This window comes from Chionomys nivalis, chromosome X (assembly GCF_950005125.1).
Source record: "Chionomys nivalis chromosome X, mChiNiv1.1, whole genome shotgun sequence".
Taxonomy (NCBI): domain Eukaryota; kingdom Metazoa; phylum Chordata; class Mammalia; order Rodentia; family Cricetidae; genus Chionomys; species Chionomys nivalis.
The window spans coordinates 33405926-33423518 of NC_080112.1; the positions used below are offsets into that span (position 1 = coordinate 33405926).

The following is a 17593-nucleotide window of genomic DNA, read 5'->3' on the forward strand; positions in this document are numbered from 1 at the left end:
AGTCCAAATGGATCAAAGACCTCAATATCAATCTAAACACACTGAACCTGATAGAAGAGAAAGTGGGAAGTACTCTACAACATATGGGCACAGGAGATCACTTCCTACTATAACCCCAGCAGCACAGACATTAAGGGCAACATTGAATAAATGGGACCTCCTGAAACTGAGAAGCTTCTGTAAAGCAGAGGACACTGTCACTAAGACAAAAAGGCAACCCACTGACTGGGAGAAGATCTTCACCAACCCAGCAACACACAAAGGTCTGATCTCTAAAATATATAAAGAACTCAAGAAACTAGACTTTAAAATGCTAATTAACCCAATTTAAAAATGGGGCACTGAACTGAACAGAGAATTCTCAACAGAAGAAATTCAAATGACCAAAAGACACTTAAGGTCTTGCTCAACCTCCTTAGTGATCAGGGAAATGCAAATTAAAACAACTCTGAGATACCATCTTACACCTGTCAGAATGGATAAAATCAAAAAGACCAATGACAGCCTTTGCTGGAGAGGTTATGGAGTAAGGGGTACACTCATCCATTGCTGGTGAATGCAAACTTGTGCAACCACTTTGGAAATCAGTGTGGAGATTTCTCAGGAAATTCAGGATCAACCTACGCCAAGACCCAGCAATACCACTCTTGGGAATATACCCAAGAGATGCCCTATCATATGACAAAAGCATTTGTTCAACTATGTTCATAGCAGCATTATTTGTAATAGCTAGAACCTGGAAACAACCTAGATGCCCTTCAATGGAAGAATGGATGAAGAAAGTGTGGAATATATACATATTAGAGTACTCCTCAGTGGTAAAAAACAATGACATCTTGAATCTTGCATGCAAATGGATGGAAATAGAAAACACTATCCTGAGCGAGGTAACCCAGACCCAAAAGGAGGAACATGGGATGTGCTCACTCATAATTGGTTTCTAGCCATAAATAAAGGATATTGAGCCTATAATTTGTGATCCTAGAGAAGCTAAATAGGAAGGTGAACCCAAAGAAAACATATAGTCATACTCCTGGATGTAGGAAGTTGACAAGATTGCTGGGCAAAAACTGGGATCTTGGGGGTGGGGTGGGATGAGGGTAAGGGGAAATGGGGAGAGAAAAGTGAGAAGGGGAGGATAGGGGAGCTTCGGGAAATGGGATGGTTGGGATAAAGAAAGGGTGGATTGGGAGCAGGGAACTATATATCCTAATTAAGGGAGCCATCTTTGGGTTGGCAAGAGACTTGACTCTAGAGGGGCTCGCAGGAGTCCAGGGAGATGTCCCCAGCTAGTTCCTTGGGCAACTGAGGAGAGGGAACCTAAAATGACCCTATCCTATAGCCATACTGATAAATATCTTGCATATCACCATAGAACCTTCATCTGGCGATGGATGGAGATAGAGACAGAGATCCACATTGGAGCAATGGGCTGAGCTCCCAAGGTCCAAATGAGGAGCAGAAGGAGGGAGAACATGAGCAAGGAAGTCAGGACCGTGAGGGGTGCACGCACCCACTGTGACAGTGGGGCTGATCTATTGGGAGCTCACCACGGCCAGCTGGACTGTGACTGAATAAGCATGGGATAAACCTGGACTCTCTGAACATGGCGGACAATGAGGGCTGCTGAGAAGCCAAGGACAATGGCACTGGGTTTTAATCCTATGGCATGAACTGGCTTTGTGGAAACCTAGCCTGTTTGGATGTTCACCTGCCTGGACCTGGATGGAGGGGGGAGTACCTTGCACTTCCCACAGGGCAGGGAATCCGGACTGCTCTTCAGACTGGAGAAGGAGGGAGGGGGGAGTACCTTGCACTTCCCACAGGGCAGGGAATCCGGACTGCTCTTCAGACTGGAGAAGGAGGGAGAGTGGAGTCGGGGGAGGGGGAGAGGAGTGGGGAGAAGGGGAGAGGAGTGGGAGGAGGGGGAGGGAAATGGGATGCGGGGAGGAGGCGGAAATTTTTTCAATAAAAAATTAAATAAATAAATAAAAATAAAATAAAATCAGTAATTTAGTGGGTAAAATGCTTATCCCACAAGTGTGAAGGCTTGGGCTCTGATCCATAGAACACATACATTCCAACGTGGTAGTGCATGTTCTGATCCACAGAACACATACATTCTAACATGGTAGTGCATCTGTAATCCCAGCACTCCCATAGGAGGCTGAGACAGGATTCCCAGAAGCATATGGGCCAATTAGCCTGTCATATAAAGCAACAGCTGATAAGAGACTCTGTCTTAAACAAGGGAAAAGATGACAAGATTGCTCTCTACTATCCATATGTCACCATAACATGAACACCACCAAATTCACATACACACATATGCACATGTGTGTCCACACACACACTGAGGTGGGGAAGTTAAAAAAAAAAAAAAACAGACTCTTCAATAACCAATTAAGGTTTAAGAGGTAGTGACACCAGGCAGTTAGGTCCTTACCCACCACTTCAGTTTCTCTGTATTCTGATATTAACAGAAATTAATAAAGGAAAGTGGATTTAGTGCCAGTTTACCCAAACTAAGAAGAGAAAAGAAATTCTCTCCCTACTTGTAAAATTTATATTAAAACCACAAAACAAAGGCAAGATATAAATTTATATGTGAGACAATTCATCCTGACCTTTCTGAGAGGTAGTTCAGGACCTGACAGGGTTCCTTGTTCCTAGGTCCATTTTTTTTTGTTTTTATTTGTTTGTTTGTTTGTTTGTTTGTTTGCTAGAAAAGGGCAAAAGTAATTCCTACCTCTTTTTTACTTGTATATATTTGGCTTGGATTCTGTCATTGCTGTTGTTGTTGTTTGAGGTTGGTTTCAAGTTCTGACTCCTATGTACCTGTCAGACATACTAATTTAGAAAGTGAAAAAAGTCTAATAGCTAAAGGGAGGGGCACAAGTTAGAATTTAGAACACCTCCTCTCATACCAAGGGCTTTAACATGGGGTCACAATTGTCAAGTATAAAGGTATATAGAAAGAATCAGAATATGATAGACCATGTACCTACTCAGGTAATCACAAACTCTAAAACAGAGCCAGTCCAACAGCCAAAGAAATAGGCAAGCTCTAAGTAGAGAGCATGCTACATCAAGCCCTCCCCAAACTTGGGAGAAGACAGGCTTAGTTTTATTGATTGGTTTTGTTTTATTTTTGTTTACTGCAATTAGATTTATATTGTGTGGGGAAGTAATAAAATTTTTATTTCAAACTGGGATGTAGATAATAAGCTTTACTTTTTTCCAAAACAGACTTATATATTCAATATTAGTTAAGGGTGTACTCATTGGTGTTTTTCTAAATATAAGTTAGCCATACACAGATATAAAAATGGGAGTGAAAACTTTTACAGGCTCTTTGAAAAACAGTATGGTGATTTCTCAGAAAATTAGGAACGAATATAGCTCAAGATCCATCAAGAGTTGAGACGTGCTCAACTATGTACATAGCATTATTTGTCATAGCCAGAACCTGGGAACAACCTAAATGCCCCTCGACCAAAGAATGAATAGGAAAATGTGGTAGATTTATACAATGGAGTAATTAATTTATACAATGGAGTAATTTTACAGTAGTAAAATTAATGACATCTTGAAATTTGTAGGTAAATGAATGTATCTAGAAAAAAAATCCTTGAATGAGTTAACCCAGACCCAGAAAGACAAATATAATATGTACTATGTACTTGCTCATAAGTGACTTTTAGACATAAAGCAAAGAAAAAATGCATTTTCCTTCTCAATGGACTCTTAGGAACAAAATGTGAAGTTTATGCTAAGCCTTCTTGTACATACCTTTCTACATCTACCTTAAGAAAAGCTTCAATGTTTAAACCACACGAGTGACTGCTTTCCTTCAAATACAATATTATTTCTATTTGTGATCTTCCTTTAGTCTCTTCTCAGGTCTTCCATTTGCAAATAACTGGACAATCCACTCTTTATGCCATAACTACATTTGTGTTAATAAACTTACCCCTTTTACATCTTGGTTTGAGTTATATTGAGACAATGTTATATTACAAAATGAAAAGGAGTCTTCTTAAAGTAGTTTAGACCAAGAGCAAGCCCAAATTTGAATTCTCCCTTTCCCTCCCTGTGTCTTCCATCTGTCTATTGTCTGTACTTTATAGTTTAGTCTGGTTTCTGTCTGGTGTGTGTGTGTGTGTGTGTGTGTGTGTGTCTATGGTGTGATGTTTATCTGGCCTACTGTCTGTCCGTAACAAAGTACTTTGCTCCACACTTTTTTTTTGGCAACACATTTTATAAGTAAGTTTAAAAGTCAGTAGTTTATATATAGGTTCTTTTACAAATTAATTTTTTGCTTTATAAATAATACCATTCAATATTTCCACTTCCTTTCCTCCTCCCACTTCCTTACTTCCCCTCCCCTATCCCCCAGTAGAGACAAATCCCAGTGCCATTATCATTGGCTTCTCAATCAGCCCCCATTGTCAGCCACATTTAGAGAGTTCGGTTTGATCACATGCTCATTGAGTCTCAGTTCAGCTGGCTTTGGTGAACTTCCATTAGACCAGGCAAACTGTCTCAGTGAGTGGACCAACCCCTTGTGGTCCTGACTTCCTTGCTCATATTCTCCCTCCTTCTGCTCTTAAACTGGACTTTGGGAACTCAGTCCACTGCTCTGATGTGGTCTCTGTCTCTATCTCCATCTGTCGCTGAATGAAGGTTCTATGGTGATATTCAAGATATTCATCAGTGTGACTATGGGACAAGGCCAGTTCAGGCACCCTCTCCTCTATTGTCCAAGGACCTAGCTGGGGACATCCCCGTGGACACCTGGGAACCCCTCTAGAGCTAAGTCTCTTGCCAACACTAAAATGGCTCCCTTAATTAAGATATCTTCTTCCCTGCTCGCATATCTGCCCTTCCTCTATTTCAACCATCCCACTCCCCCAAGCTCTCCCCAATCCTCCCCTTCTCCCTTCTGTCTCTCCCTCTCCCATTTCCCCATCCCACCCTCACCCCCATGCTCCCAACTTTTGCCTGGTGATCTTGTCTACTCCCAATTTCCAGGAGGATCTGTATATATTTTTCTTTGGGATCACCTTCTTATTTAGCTTCTCTGGGATCACGAACTATAGGCTCAATGTCCTTTGTTTATGCCTAGAATCCACTAATGAGTGAGTTCATACCATATTCGTATTTTTGAGTCTGGGTTATCTCACTCAGAATAGTGTTTTCTATTTCCATCCATTTGCATGCAAAATTCAAGATTTCATTGTTTTTTACCACTGAGTAGTACTCTAATGTGTATATGTGCCACACTTTCTTTATCTATTCTTCTATGTAGAGGCATCTAGGTTGTTTCCAGGTTCTGGCTATTATAAATAATGCTGCTATGAATCTAGTTGAACAAATGCTTTTGTAGTATGATTGGGCATCTCTTGGGTATATTCCCAAGAGTGGTATTACTGGATTTTGAGGTAGGTTGACTTCCAATTTTCTGAGAAATGGCCACACTGATTTCCAAAGTAGTTGCACAAGTTTGTATTCCCACCAGCAATGGAAGAGTGTACCCCTTACTCCACATCCTCTCCAGCATAGGTTATCATTGGTGTTTTTGATTTTAGCCATTCTGATAGGTGTAATATGGTATCTCAAAGTTGTTTTAATTTACATTTCCCTGATCAGTAAGGAAGTTGAAAACATGACCTTAAGTATCTTTTGGCCATTTGAACTTCTTCTGTTGAGAATTCTCTGTTCAGTTCAGCACCCCATTTTTTAATTGGGTTATTTAGAATTTTAAAGTCTAGTTTCTTGAGTTCTTTCTATATTTTGGAGATCAGACCTTTGTCTGATGTGGTATTGGTGTAGATCTTTTCCCATTCAGTAGGTTGCTTTTTGTCTTAATGACAGTGTCCTTTGCTTTACAGAAAAATGGAAGGATCTCCCATGCTCTTGGATTGGGAGGATCAACATAGTAAAAAATTGAAATTCTACCAAAGGCAATCTGAAGGCGAAGGCATAAGTCACAAACAATCTCACACCAGTTTGAAATTATGATTAATAGAATGGTTATTTATTTAAAAGGGGAAAAACTTAGAGATCACCGTCCCAGACAACAGACCTCTGCACAATCAGGAAGGGAGTCTAGCCGCCGGGAGCAGAGCAGGAAGTAAGAGAGAGCAAGGAGGGAAGTGGCCGCTTTTTAAAAGGGAGAGAGACCATGCCCCAATGGGCTGGTATCTCAGCAGCTATTGACTGGAGGAGCAGAAGGACCTCCCGCAATAGCAATCTATAGATTCAATGCAATCCCAATCAAAATCCCAACAAAATTCTTCACAGACCTTGAGAGAACAATAATCAATTTTATATGGAAAAATAAAAAACCCAGGATAGCTAAAACAATCCTATACAATAAAGGAACTTCCAGAGGCATTACCATCCCTGATTTCAAATGCTATCACAGAGCTACAGTATTGAAAACAGCTTGGTATTGGCATAAAATCAGATACATTGACCAATGGAATCGAATCAAAGATCCGGATATTAATCCACAAACCTATGAACACCTGGTTTTCGACAAAGGAGCTAAAATTATACAATGGAAGAAAGAAAGCATCTTTAACAAATGGTGCTGGCATAACTGGATGTCAACCTGTAGAAGAATGAAAATAGACCCATATCTATTACCATGTACAAAACTCAAGTCCAAGTGGATTAAAGACCTCAATATAAATCTGACCACACTGAACCGGATAGAAGAGAAAGTGGGAAGTAGACTGCAACACAGGGTCACAGGAGACCACTTCCTACGTATAACCCCAGTTGCTTTACACTTATTGACTAACATAGAAAACATGGTATGAGAAAGAAACTCTTTCCTATAGAAATATTTAGCAAAGTTTACATATGAGGAGGTTATTTTACTGAACCACACTGACCATAACAACTCAAAAGTGCACATGTATTATCAACCTACATCCTCACATAGGTGGATATTTATTGTGTTAAACTGCCTTCAAGTTGTTGACTGATCTCAGCAAATGATCAACACACACACACACACACACACACACACACACACACCTCCCCCCAGAACACATGCGCACATTATTCTGGGTTGAGAGCATGAAAAAAATGGTTTAAAATTAGAACTATCCATTTAGATTTCATTGTAAGAGCTGATTACATGGGAAGTCTAAGGCAGAGTGAGGTGATTTATACTCTTTTCTTTCTTTTTAAAAAATCATGTGGTAAATTTATTTGTAGTTATTTTTATTTTTTTAATTTATTTTACATATGAACCACAGGTGCCCTCTCTCCCATCTGTTTCTCAGTAACTGCTTCAAGACTGACAGAAGAACAAAGAGGGGAACAGCAGTTAGAATGCCTCAGAAGAGGATCCATCCAAGGGGCCATGAGATAACTTGACAGTTGGCAGAGATGCAGGACACACACAAGTCAGGAAGTAGTAACTGGATGACTTTGTGGGGAACATTACATGAGAAAAACTCTGACATCAAGATTAACACGAGTTAGATGCAATTGTACAACTGGCTGGGCTGTGTACCAGAGCTCTGTAGGAGGATAAGGTGACTGTAGTTAGGTGTTTGTTTACATCAGACTCTTACATAAGGAACAAGCACCTGGAAGGTTTGTAAAAGAAGTCAGCTGAAGTCAGCATCCAAGGAATGAATCTGAACAGAAAGGGTCTAAGTGGTATTCCTTCCTTCCGAATATAGAAAACTTTGTTTACTTGTTTCAAATAGTAACAATGCCAGCTGTTATTTAATGACAAAACAGAGTGTTATTCCTAAACGTTCCCTGAGGCGGGCTGGCGGAGCCAGCGACAAGCGGCGACAGTTTCCCACCAGCGGGAGGGCACGCGCCGTGCGGCAGACACATAAACACAAAGATAGGCATAAAGCATTTTATTGGGGGAGAGAGGCAGAGAGAGAGAGAGAGAGAGAGAGAGAGAGAGAGAGAGAGAGAGAGAGAGAGAGAGACACATGCGCAGGACAAAAAAGCAGAAAAGGGAAGGCGCAAGATGGCGCGGGCAGGTCAGAGGTAATGGGAGTGGGCGTGGCTTGTCCCTTAAAAGGACAGGAAAGCACAACACAGAGTATTTTAAGTGAAACAATTTTTTTATTAGATGTAATCTGATAAGTTGAAATTTTAACAATTGTCCCTATTGCCTTAAATGACCATATTTTGTATTTGAAAACATGACGATAAGTATTTTTGTTAACATCAAATTGTTATCCATACAGTCCAACAAATATATTCCAGTAAATATCAAGCTGCATGGAGAGACAATTTAATTCAAAGTTGTAGTCCCCAAAAGAAATTATTTTTCAATTTCCAATTTAAAAAGTATAGTCCCAGAAACAATGACTGCCTTGACTAGAGAGAATCATTAGCTTTGCAAAGTTTTCTAAAATTAATCTTATTAACAGAAACTTTAAAAAATTCTCTAAAACGTTTATTCCATACACGTAAACAGCAGATGAAAGCAGTCAGTCATCTCAAATCTATAATAATAAATGTAACATTGACTGAGAGAGAAGAAGGTTAATATCAACTCTTGACTCCTCCTGCAAGTGGACAAGTCTCTAAGTCACCACATGCTGACAGCAGTAAGCATGTTTCTTAATATCATTTTATTTAAAATAGATCAGTTGTTTAGAGGCATAATTTGTAAAGCAAGGCAACCAAATTAAATGAGCCTTTGGCTTCTGGAATTTCTTAGGAATACCCACAAGTACCACTGCCAAAGCCCTTCTACTTCTTGTAGGCTTCAAGGTGAGAGCACAGGTATCGGCCCTGGAGAGCTCTATCTGGGTAGAGACTAGATTGTGTTCCCAAAGCACCACAGGTGAGTCCAGGTTGGAGAGAACCTCTTTCATTTAAGTCATCTTCTCCTAAAGAATCTAAAGGCTTGGGATATGACTGAATATGACCAGCTGTCAATGATAACTCTTAGCTATTCTGGGTAATGTTCCAAAGCTGTGGGTTTGATGGCAGATGTCTGGCATCTCCTTTAACAAAGGAACATGGGTGGAGTATAGATCATGGAATTAGCTTCTACTAAGAGAAAGACTCTAATGCATGGGTATCGGGCATTTCCAATTGAACTAGCATGTGAGTCCCATACCAGTCAGGTGATAGGCTTAGGTACAAGGTTCTGTTGTTCACAGCATCCTCTTATGTCCTTTAGGAAGACATTGAGGGCACAGAAATTGCCATTTGCGTCTCTGTTGTTTGAGATAATAAAGATGTGTGTGTAGACTCTGAGACCCTTCACTGGGTAAGAGAATCTATCTCCCCTGTTGTGTGAGACAGGAGGGATAATTTACCTTTAAGATGAAGAGAATTTTTTTTCTTTCTGATTTGGCATATTTGGCTGGGGCTGGTCAGGTCTACATAGCCAGAGGCAGAAGCAGCAGACTTCTGGCAGGTCTCACTTCATCCTTGTCCTGAAATGAGGTTAGTATGCAACTTACTGGGATGGGATGGTGCTCCATCCAAGGGAACTTGTGCTCCATCTAAGGGAACTGCTTGAGCCAATAGGTTTGCTGCAATGCAAGTGCATTGAAATTTAAGCCATTTTATTTAAGTATTCAGTCTTTTATAATCAATTTTTATATATAGGATTTTGAGTATCATTTTACATTAAACAAACTTTAAGTTTACTTTGAACTTGTTTTGCTTTACTTGCTTTAGACTTAATATTGACAACATATACAGAGCATAGTGTGATGGGAAATAAAAATTGTTCTCTCTCTTCAAGCTTGTCTCTGTAATGAATTACATCTGTAGTAAGCATGACTGACCAATAAATTGTGTATCTTAATTATCTGTAACAATTTATAATAAATTAGTAACTCTACCATAGCATTAGGATTTTATAATTTTTCCATGATAAGTTTGAGCTTAAACATATAATTCTTGTATTAAAAACCTTTAGTATTAAAAGAAACTTAAACCATAAATTTAGCTCACAGAGAGACTGGAAACCTCATTTTCCTGATACTTTTATGATGTACTTTTACAAATGCCAGTTTTTTTTTATATGACTCAATTTTAAAACAAACCAATTTGGAAGCCTGGCATTGCCTCCTCAGTCTAGTAAATGGGAGAAACAATGGCAAACAGAGGGCTCAGTGGGTACTGCCTAAGCTGTAGTCACTTTAACCATGTTTCCCATCATTATGGAAATGGAATAAATCCATTTTATGTACTGTTTTGCTATTCTATACTTTATCAATTTCCATTCATATTTCCATTATTTTATACTTTTTGTTTGTTTTAGGTGTATTTATTCCTTTATCCCAGTGTTTTGAGATAAATTGCCAGGTTACTGAGCTAATATCCTTTTGAAAAAATGTGTGTGTTTGTGTGTGTATGTATGAGTGTGTGTGTATGTGTAATTGAAGATCCCAGAAGGGATCACATCCCTTGAAGCTAGAGTTGCAGATGGTTGTGACTCCTGAATGTGGCTTGCAGGACCCAAACTGGGTCCTTTGCAAGAACAGCAAGGGCTTGTAACTACTGCACCATCTCTCCAGCCCCCTTGTCTTGGTTTTTAAACAGGCACTAATAGTTTAAAAATTTCCCTAAGCACTAATTTAGTAATGTCTTATAGATATTCTTATATTTTGTCTTCATTCGCATTTGTTATTTCCAACATATTTTCTCTGTAGTTGAACTTTCAATTCTCCTGCCTCAGCAGTTCAAGTGGCTGGGATTATAGGCCTTCACCACCATTTGTGGTATTTTCAATATATATTCTAATTTCCCTTTTTAATTTCTTCTTTTACACATTGTTATACTATTTAGTTTCAACAGATTTTTATTTTCATAAATTTCCTTGCTATCGACTTCTAACTTCATTCCATTGTGGTTAAAGTGTGTACTTAATTCTACACTTTTCTTTTTGTTGTAATAAGAGCAGCAGGGCTGCATCCCCTGCACCCAGCCACCCGCATGGCTAGCTTATGCCCCGAAATAATTACACAGAAACTGTATTCTTTTTTTTTTTTACTTATTTATTTATTTTTATTCTTTTTTAATTAAAATTTCCACCTGCTCCCCATTTCCCATTTCCCTCCCCTCCTCCCAAATATTGCCCTCCCCCCACTTCCCTCCCCCTATCCCCACTCCTCTTCTCCTCCCCCCACTCCATTCCCCCTCCCTCTCGATACTGAAGAGCAGTCCAAATTCCCTGCCCTGCGGGAAGACCAAGGTCCTTCTATCTACGTCCAGAAAGGTGAGCGTCCAAACAGGCTAAGCTCCCACAAAGCCAGTTCATGTATTAGGATCGAAACCTAGTGCCATAAAGAGGTCAATGAAGAAACTGTATTCTTTTGAACACTGTCTGGCCCATTAGTTTCAGCCTCTTATTGGCTAGCTCAGACATATTGATCTAACCCAATTTTAATACTTTGTGTAGTACCATGAGCTGGCTTACCAGGAAAGATCTTAACCTGCATCTGTCTGGTGTGGGAGAATCATGGCGACTCACTGAATCTGTTTCTTTCTCCCAGCATTTTGTTCTGTCTACTCCACCCACCTAAGGGTTGGCCTATCAAATGGGCCTAAGCAGTTTCTTTATTAGTTAACCAATGAAAGCAACAGATAGATAAAGACCCACCTCCATCATCTTTTCTTTTTCTTCTTGCCCATGTATGATCTAACATGGAAAATGTTCTACATTCACCTGAGAGGAATGTCTGTTCTTCTACTCTTGGGTGGACTGTAGAGTAGACGTATTTCTAGGACTATTTGTTTCTTAGTGTTGTTCAAGCTTTTATCTCACAGTTAACTACTCTCTAGTGTCCTAACCACTACTGAAAGTAGTTACTGAAGTCTCCAATTAGTATTTATAATTGTCTATTATAGCTCTGTGAGGTTTTGCTTCATGTATTTTTTTTTCTGTTCTTGGGCACTTGTAATAGCTTCCTATTACAATCAACCGTTTCATCATTAGAAAGCATTATTTAGCCTGTAATGTTTTTGTTTTAAAGTATATTTTGTCGGATATTTACATTGTCACTCTAGCTTTCTTAGGCTTGCAATTTATTTTCTCTATGGAAGTACATTTTATTTCCAGTGATATAGTAGTATTTCACAGCTGGAAGATAATAATCTATATAAACTTTTGACTACAGATGGACCAATAGGTTATTTATAGTCTTATAAACTATAAACATTCTTATACAGATGAGGAAGCATTTTTGTAAGTCAAATTACTGTATCAAAGTACATTTTCATATTAAAATTAGATATAATGGTTCCAAATTATCCAACAGAATGATTATATGTATTTAAATTCCCACCAATAATGTGTAGTAAGTTCCCACACTCTAGTCAACATTGCATGGTATCCGTAATTTTTTTTATTGATTTTTATTGAGCTCTACATTTTTCTCTGCTTGCTCTCTTCCCTGTTAGGCTTGCAATTTATATCTTGTATCTTTTTTCAGCTTTTTTTAAAACTTTCAGTCTAACTGTTTATTTTTTGAGATACACAGTTTAATAGATTAATTTATCATACTTCCATTCTCAGGATGAATGGAAATGAACTCGTTGCCATGTTCAGAAGTGTACCAAGTCTGGAGGCAATCTAAACAGAGAGAAAGGAAAGAGACCTATTCTTCCTCAGTGACGATAGGCTGGAGGTGACACCCTTTTCTTTTTCTCCGTCTGGGTTGCGGGGCCCTTAAGTTTAGAGCTACTTCACACCCTTGTACACAGGATTGAAGAGAAGGGACCAAGTGATTTAGGCATAGAAAGAGTCAGAGGAAGGAAGTCACATTAATCAAGAAAGATGAGCAAGGCATGCAGGACTTTAATGCCAACACTGGAGAGGCATTAGCTTGGGGATCTTTGTGATCTTAAGGACAACCTGGGTCTTTAAACACCGCCCCCCCCCGCCCCCCGCGCCCCACATGTCATCACTATGACATCAGAGTGGTGGTCCAATCATTTGGCTATGGAACATAGTATAATTTACATATGACTACCGATTGGCTGAAGGGCATAAGCCCTCCCCTAAGATGACGTTTGTGTACAGATAGTTTCCAAAGAAACCTCAGTTTCTGCTGGCGGTTAGACAAGCAGAGTGCCGCTCCTCTACCGTCCTTAAAAAAGAGCTAAATTTGGTGAACAATCGGGAGATTTGGTCCTGGTTGTAGAACTAATTCAGACAACAGACTTCTGGGATGTGTGCCCAGTCCATTTTCCCAGATAATACTAGAAAACCTGGGAAATCGTTAGTATTACTTAAATGAGTTCCAGAAAGAAAGGACCTCATGTTTGTGACCAACATTTTGGGGAAGGAGATGACTTCGGGAAACAGACACCAAGTTACAGGGAAGTCAGAAAGGTGAGAAATCGCCCCTCAGAACAAAAGTCAGCCAAGCCGAGGAATCATCTACCAGCTCTTCCAGGAAGACCACAGGGTTGCCCTGCCACAAAAGGTGGCTCGATGGAGAGAAGTCACTCCCACGGGAAAACCCGAAGAACAGAGAAAAATCCCTCCCCTGAGAAGTATCACGTTGCAGATAAAAGTCCCACTGCTGAGAAGAACTGTGCTACAGTTAAGAGCACCTTGGCTGAGAAACTTTTGTTAGCTGAGAAACATCGTGCTACAGAGAAGAGTTCCTCTGCCAGGAAACACCGTTCTCTTGAAAAACGTCATACTATAGGGAAATTTTCCTCTGCCGGAAAGTCCCCCTCTGAAAGGCACCTCCCAGGGAAGAAGCGTCACTTCTCTGAGAAAAGACATTCATCTGAGAAGCATCTCTCTCTTGAGAAAGATCTTCCCACACAGAGAGGTCGCCTTATCAAGAAAAGCCGTCTTACAGAAAAACGTCACTCCACAGAGGAATGTGGATTGGCTGAGAGAGGCCGCCCTATCATGAGAGGTCGACCTGCAAAGAAAGGACTTTCTACTAAGAAGACTGCATCTACTGAGAAAGGTTACTTTGATGGGAGAGGTCGCTCTACTGAGAACCATCACCCTGAAGAGAAAGACCCCTCAGTCAAGAAATTTATTTCTGTAGGGAGCGATCACCAGCTAGAGAGAGGCCATTCTGTGAAGAGAAGACTCTCCACAGAGAAGAAAGGTCACCCATTGGGGAGAGTTCGGCCAGCTGAAAAAAGTCACCTGGCAGGGAAGGGTGGCTCACCAGAGAAGACTAGTGCTGCAGTGAGAGATCGCACCTTCAAAAGCTGTCCTGCCGAGGAGAGTTATTCATCCCAAAATGATAATTCTGCAAAGAGAGGACCCTCTCCTGGAAAAGATCGCCGCACAAGGAGGCTTCGCCTCAGAAAAAGTTATCCTGCAGAAGAGGGTTACTCATTTGAGTGGGGTAACTCTGAGGAGAGAGGACCCTCTGCATGTGAAGATCACCCTGCAGATAGTGTTTGCTCCATCAAAAGCCTCCCTGCAAAGAAGAGTCCTTCATCTGAGAAGGATAACTCTGTAAAGAGAGGGCCATCTCCTGGGAAGGATCACCGCACAAGGAGGCTTCGCCTCAGAAAAAGGTACCCCGAAGAAGAGGGTTACTCATTTGAGTGGGGTAGCTCTGAGGAGAGAGGACCCTCTGCACATGAAAATCGTCTTGCAGGGAGAGGTCCCCTCATCAAAAGCTGCCCTGCAGAGGAAAGTCATTCATCTAAGAAGGATAACTCTTCAAAGAGAGGACCCTCTCCTGGGAAAGATCACCCCACAGGGAGAGGTAAGCCTCCAAAGAAAAGCCGCCCTGCAGAGGAGGGTCTATCAGTTGACAGGGATAACTCAGCAGCAAGAAGACCCTTTGTAGGTAAAGATTGCCCTACAGGGAGTGATCACCCCATTAATAGCCACTCTGCTGGCAAGCATCATTCATCCGAGAAGGGTAGCTCTGCAAATGAAGGACCCTCTCCTGGGACAGATGGCTGCATAAGGAGGCGTCGCCTCAGAAAAAGTTATCCTGCAGAGGAGGGTTACTCATTCGACTGGGGTAACTCTGAGGAGAGAGGACGCTCTGTACAGGAAGAACGCCCTGCAGGTAGTGGTCCCTCTATCAAAAGCCATCCTGCAAAGGAGAGTCTATCTGAGAAAGATAAATCTGTAAAGAGAGGGCCAGCTCCTGGGAAAGATCACCGCACAAGGAGGCTTCGCCTCAGAAAAAGGTACCCTGAAGAAGAGGGTTACTCATCTGAGTGGGGCAGCTCTGAGGAAAGAGGACCCTCTGCACGTGAAGATCGCCCTGCAGGGAGAGGTCCCCTCATCAAAAGCTGCCCTACAGAGGAAAGTCATTCATCTAAGAAGGATAACTCTTCAAAGAGAGGACCCTCTCCTGGAAAAGATCACCCCACAGGGAGAGGTAAGCCTCCAAAGAAAAGCCGCCCTGCAGAGGAGGGTCTGTCAGTGGGCAGGGCTAAATTGGCAGCAAGAGGACCCTTTGTAGGTGAAGATCGCCCTACAGGGAGAGGTCAGCCTCTGAAGAAAAGCTGCCCTGCAGAGGAGGGTCGCTCAGATGAAAGGGGTAGCTCGGCAGCAGGAAGACCCTTCGCAGGTGAAGATCGCCCTGCAGGGAGTTACCAGCCCATCAAGACCTACTGGGTCAAAGAGGGTCATTCATCTGAGAGCGGTATCCCTGCAAAGAGAGAACCCTCTCCTGGAAAAGAAGGTCATACAGATGAGAGGGCCAATTATCCGGAGAGGGGATCCTTTGTAGCAAAAGATTGCCCCACAGGAAGTGGTCAGTCTCCAAAGGAAATCTGCCCTGCAGAGGAGGGTCACTCAGTTGAGAGGGGTAACTCAGCAGGGAGAGGACCCTCTGCAGGGAAGGATGGCCCCACAGGGAGTGCTCAGCCTTCAAAGAAAAGCTGCCCTGAAGAGGAGGGTCTCTCACTGGATAGGGGTAACTATGTGCAGAGAGAACCCTCTGCAGGGAAAGATGACCCCACAGGGAGACATAGGGCTCCAAAAAAAAGCCAACATGCAGAGAAACATCTATCTGCCCTGGGAGGCTGCCCTCCCCAAACAAGTCATCCTGCAGAGAAAAGTCTATCTTCCCAGAGAGTCTGCTCTGCAGAGAAAGTACACACAGGGAAGAGAAGTCACCATGTTGAGAAAAGGTGCCCTGCAGAGAGAGAACTCTCTGCTGAGAAAGGTCAGATGGAAAAGAAAGTCATCTGTTTTGAGAAAGCTCATTCTGAGGAGAAAGATCAGTCTTCCCAAAGCAGCTACACTGCTGAGAAAGGTAACAGAGAAGAGAGCGGGCATCCTGTGGCGAAAGGTCATCACTCCACGGAAAAAAGCTTTCCTGTGGAAAAACCCTCTTCTTCAGGATCTGCGCCTAACATGCCAGTGCCAAAGAACATGCAGAATATTCGAGAAAACAGAGTTGGCAGTGGTACCAGCACAGTACCACAGATTCCTCACCAGAATGTGGCTGGGACTGTCACCACTGGTCAATCTGGGCAGGCAGGGAAGGTGAGAATGGGAGTTGAATTGAAGTTGCCTGATGAACTTAAGCCATGTCTTGTTGAGGACTGGGAACTGATAAACAAGCATAAGCAGTTATTCCAACTCCCTGCTGAGAAGAATGTAGATACTATTCTTGCGGAGTATGTCACTTTTGTGAAATCACAGGGAAAGGCTGATAATAGGGAATATTCTGTTGATGAACTTGTATATGGAATAAGAGAGTACTTCAACAGGATGCTGGGCACCCAGCTGCTCTGCAAGTTTGAAAAGCCCCAGTTTGCCGAAATCCACCTGGCTTATCCTCATATTCCAATGTCTCAGGTTTATGGGGCTCCACACCTCCTACGATTATTTACTCAAATTGGGACTGTATTGACCCATTCCCTCCTTAGTAGGCATAGTCTTATGCAAGTGTCTAGGTATCTGCATGATTTCCTTAAATACCTAGCTGAGAATTCCACTTCTCTATTTAGTGCTAGCAATTACAAAGTGGCTTCTGCTGAGTATTGTTGCCAAGCCCTGTGAGGGTCAGCTGACCACTCCCTGTTATGACCTGGATCAGTAAGCATTTGTGTGTTTGCTGTTTTTATTATAGTTGTTCTTGAAAGTTGTCAAAGTATAACAGGGCTTAATATTTTAGTCTGCTTATTGTTGTGAACAGAAATAAAAATATTAAATGCTTTATCAGTATTTCAATAACAAATAAATGTTCACTAAAAGAATTTGTGTTGCTTATTTGACAACATTGCTTGAATGTTGTTGCTTCTATTCTTACACATTATGAGTTTCTATTAGGTGTTCATATATATATATATATATATATATATATATATATATATATGATAACATGCACTCATTCCTAGTACTAAAGGTTCAACATAATGGATATGTTTCAAACATATGCATACACATAATTTAAAATATAAAATTGTTTAGAAATGTATAAGGATTGGAGATATAGCTAAGGAGGCCCTGGGTTTACTCCTTGGTTTCAAAAGTGAAAGAGCCGGGCGGTGGTGGCGCACGCCTTTAATCCCAGCACTCGGGAGGCAGAGGCAGGCGGATCTCTGTGAGTTCGAGACCAGCCTGGTCTACAAGAGCTAGTTCCAGGACAGGCTCCAAAACCACAGAGAAACCCTGTCTCGA

At 41.4% G+C, this 17593-nt stretch overlaps 1 protein-coding gene across 1 annotated transcript; it reads left to right on the forward strand.

The window, feature by feature from the left end:
• Positions 1-16438: 16438 nt before the first annotated feature.
• LOC130867886 (mortality factor 4-like protein 2) lies at positions 16439-16972 on the forward strand. Its single transcript, XM_057760105.1, has one exon. The coding sequence runs from the start codon at positions 16460-16462 to the stop codon at positions 16970-16972; it is 513 nt and encodes a 170-aa protein (XP_057616088.1). The 5' UTR covers positions 16439-16459.
• Positions 16973-17593: the final 621 nt, after the last annotated feature.

Coding starts and splice junctions, on each gene's coding strand:
- LOC130867886 (XM_057760105.1), top strand. CDS start 16,460: ATGGGAGTTGAATTGAAGTTGCCTGATGAACTTAAGCCATGTCTTGTT.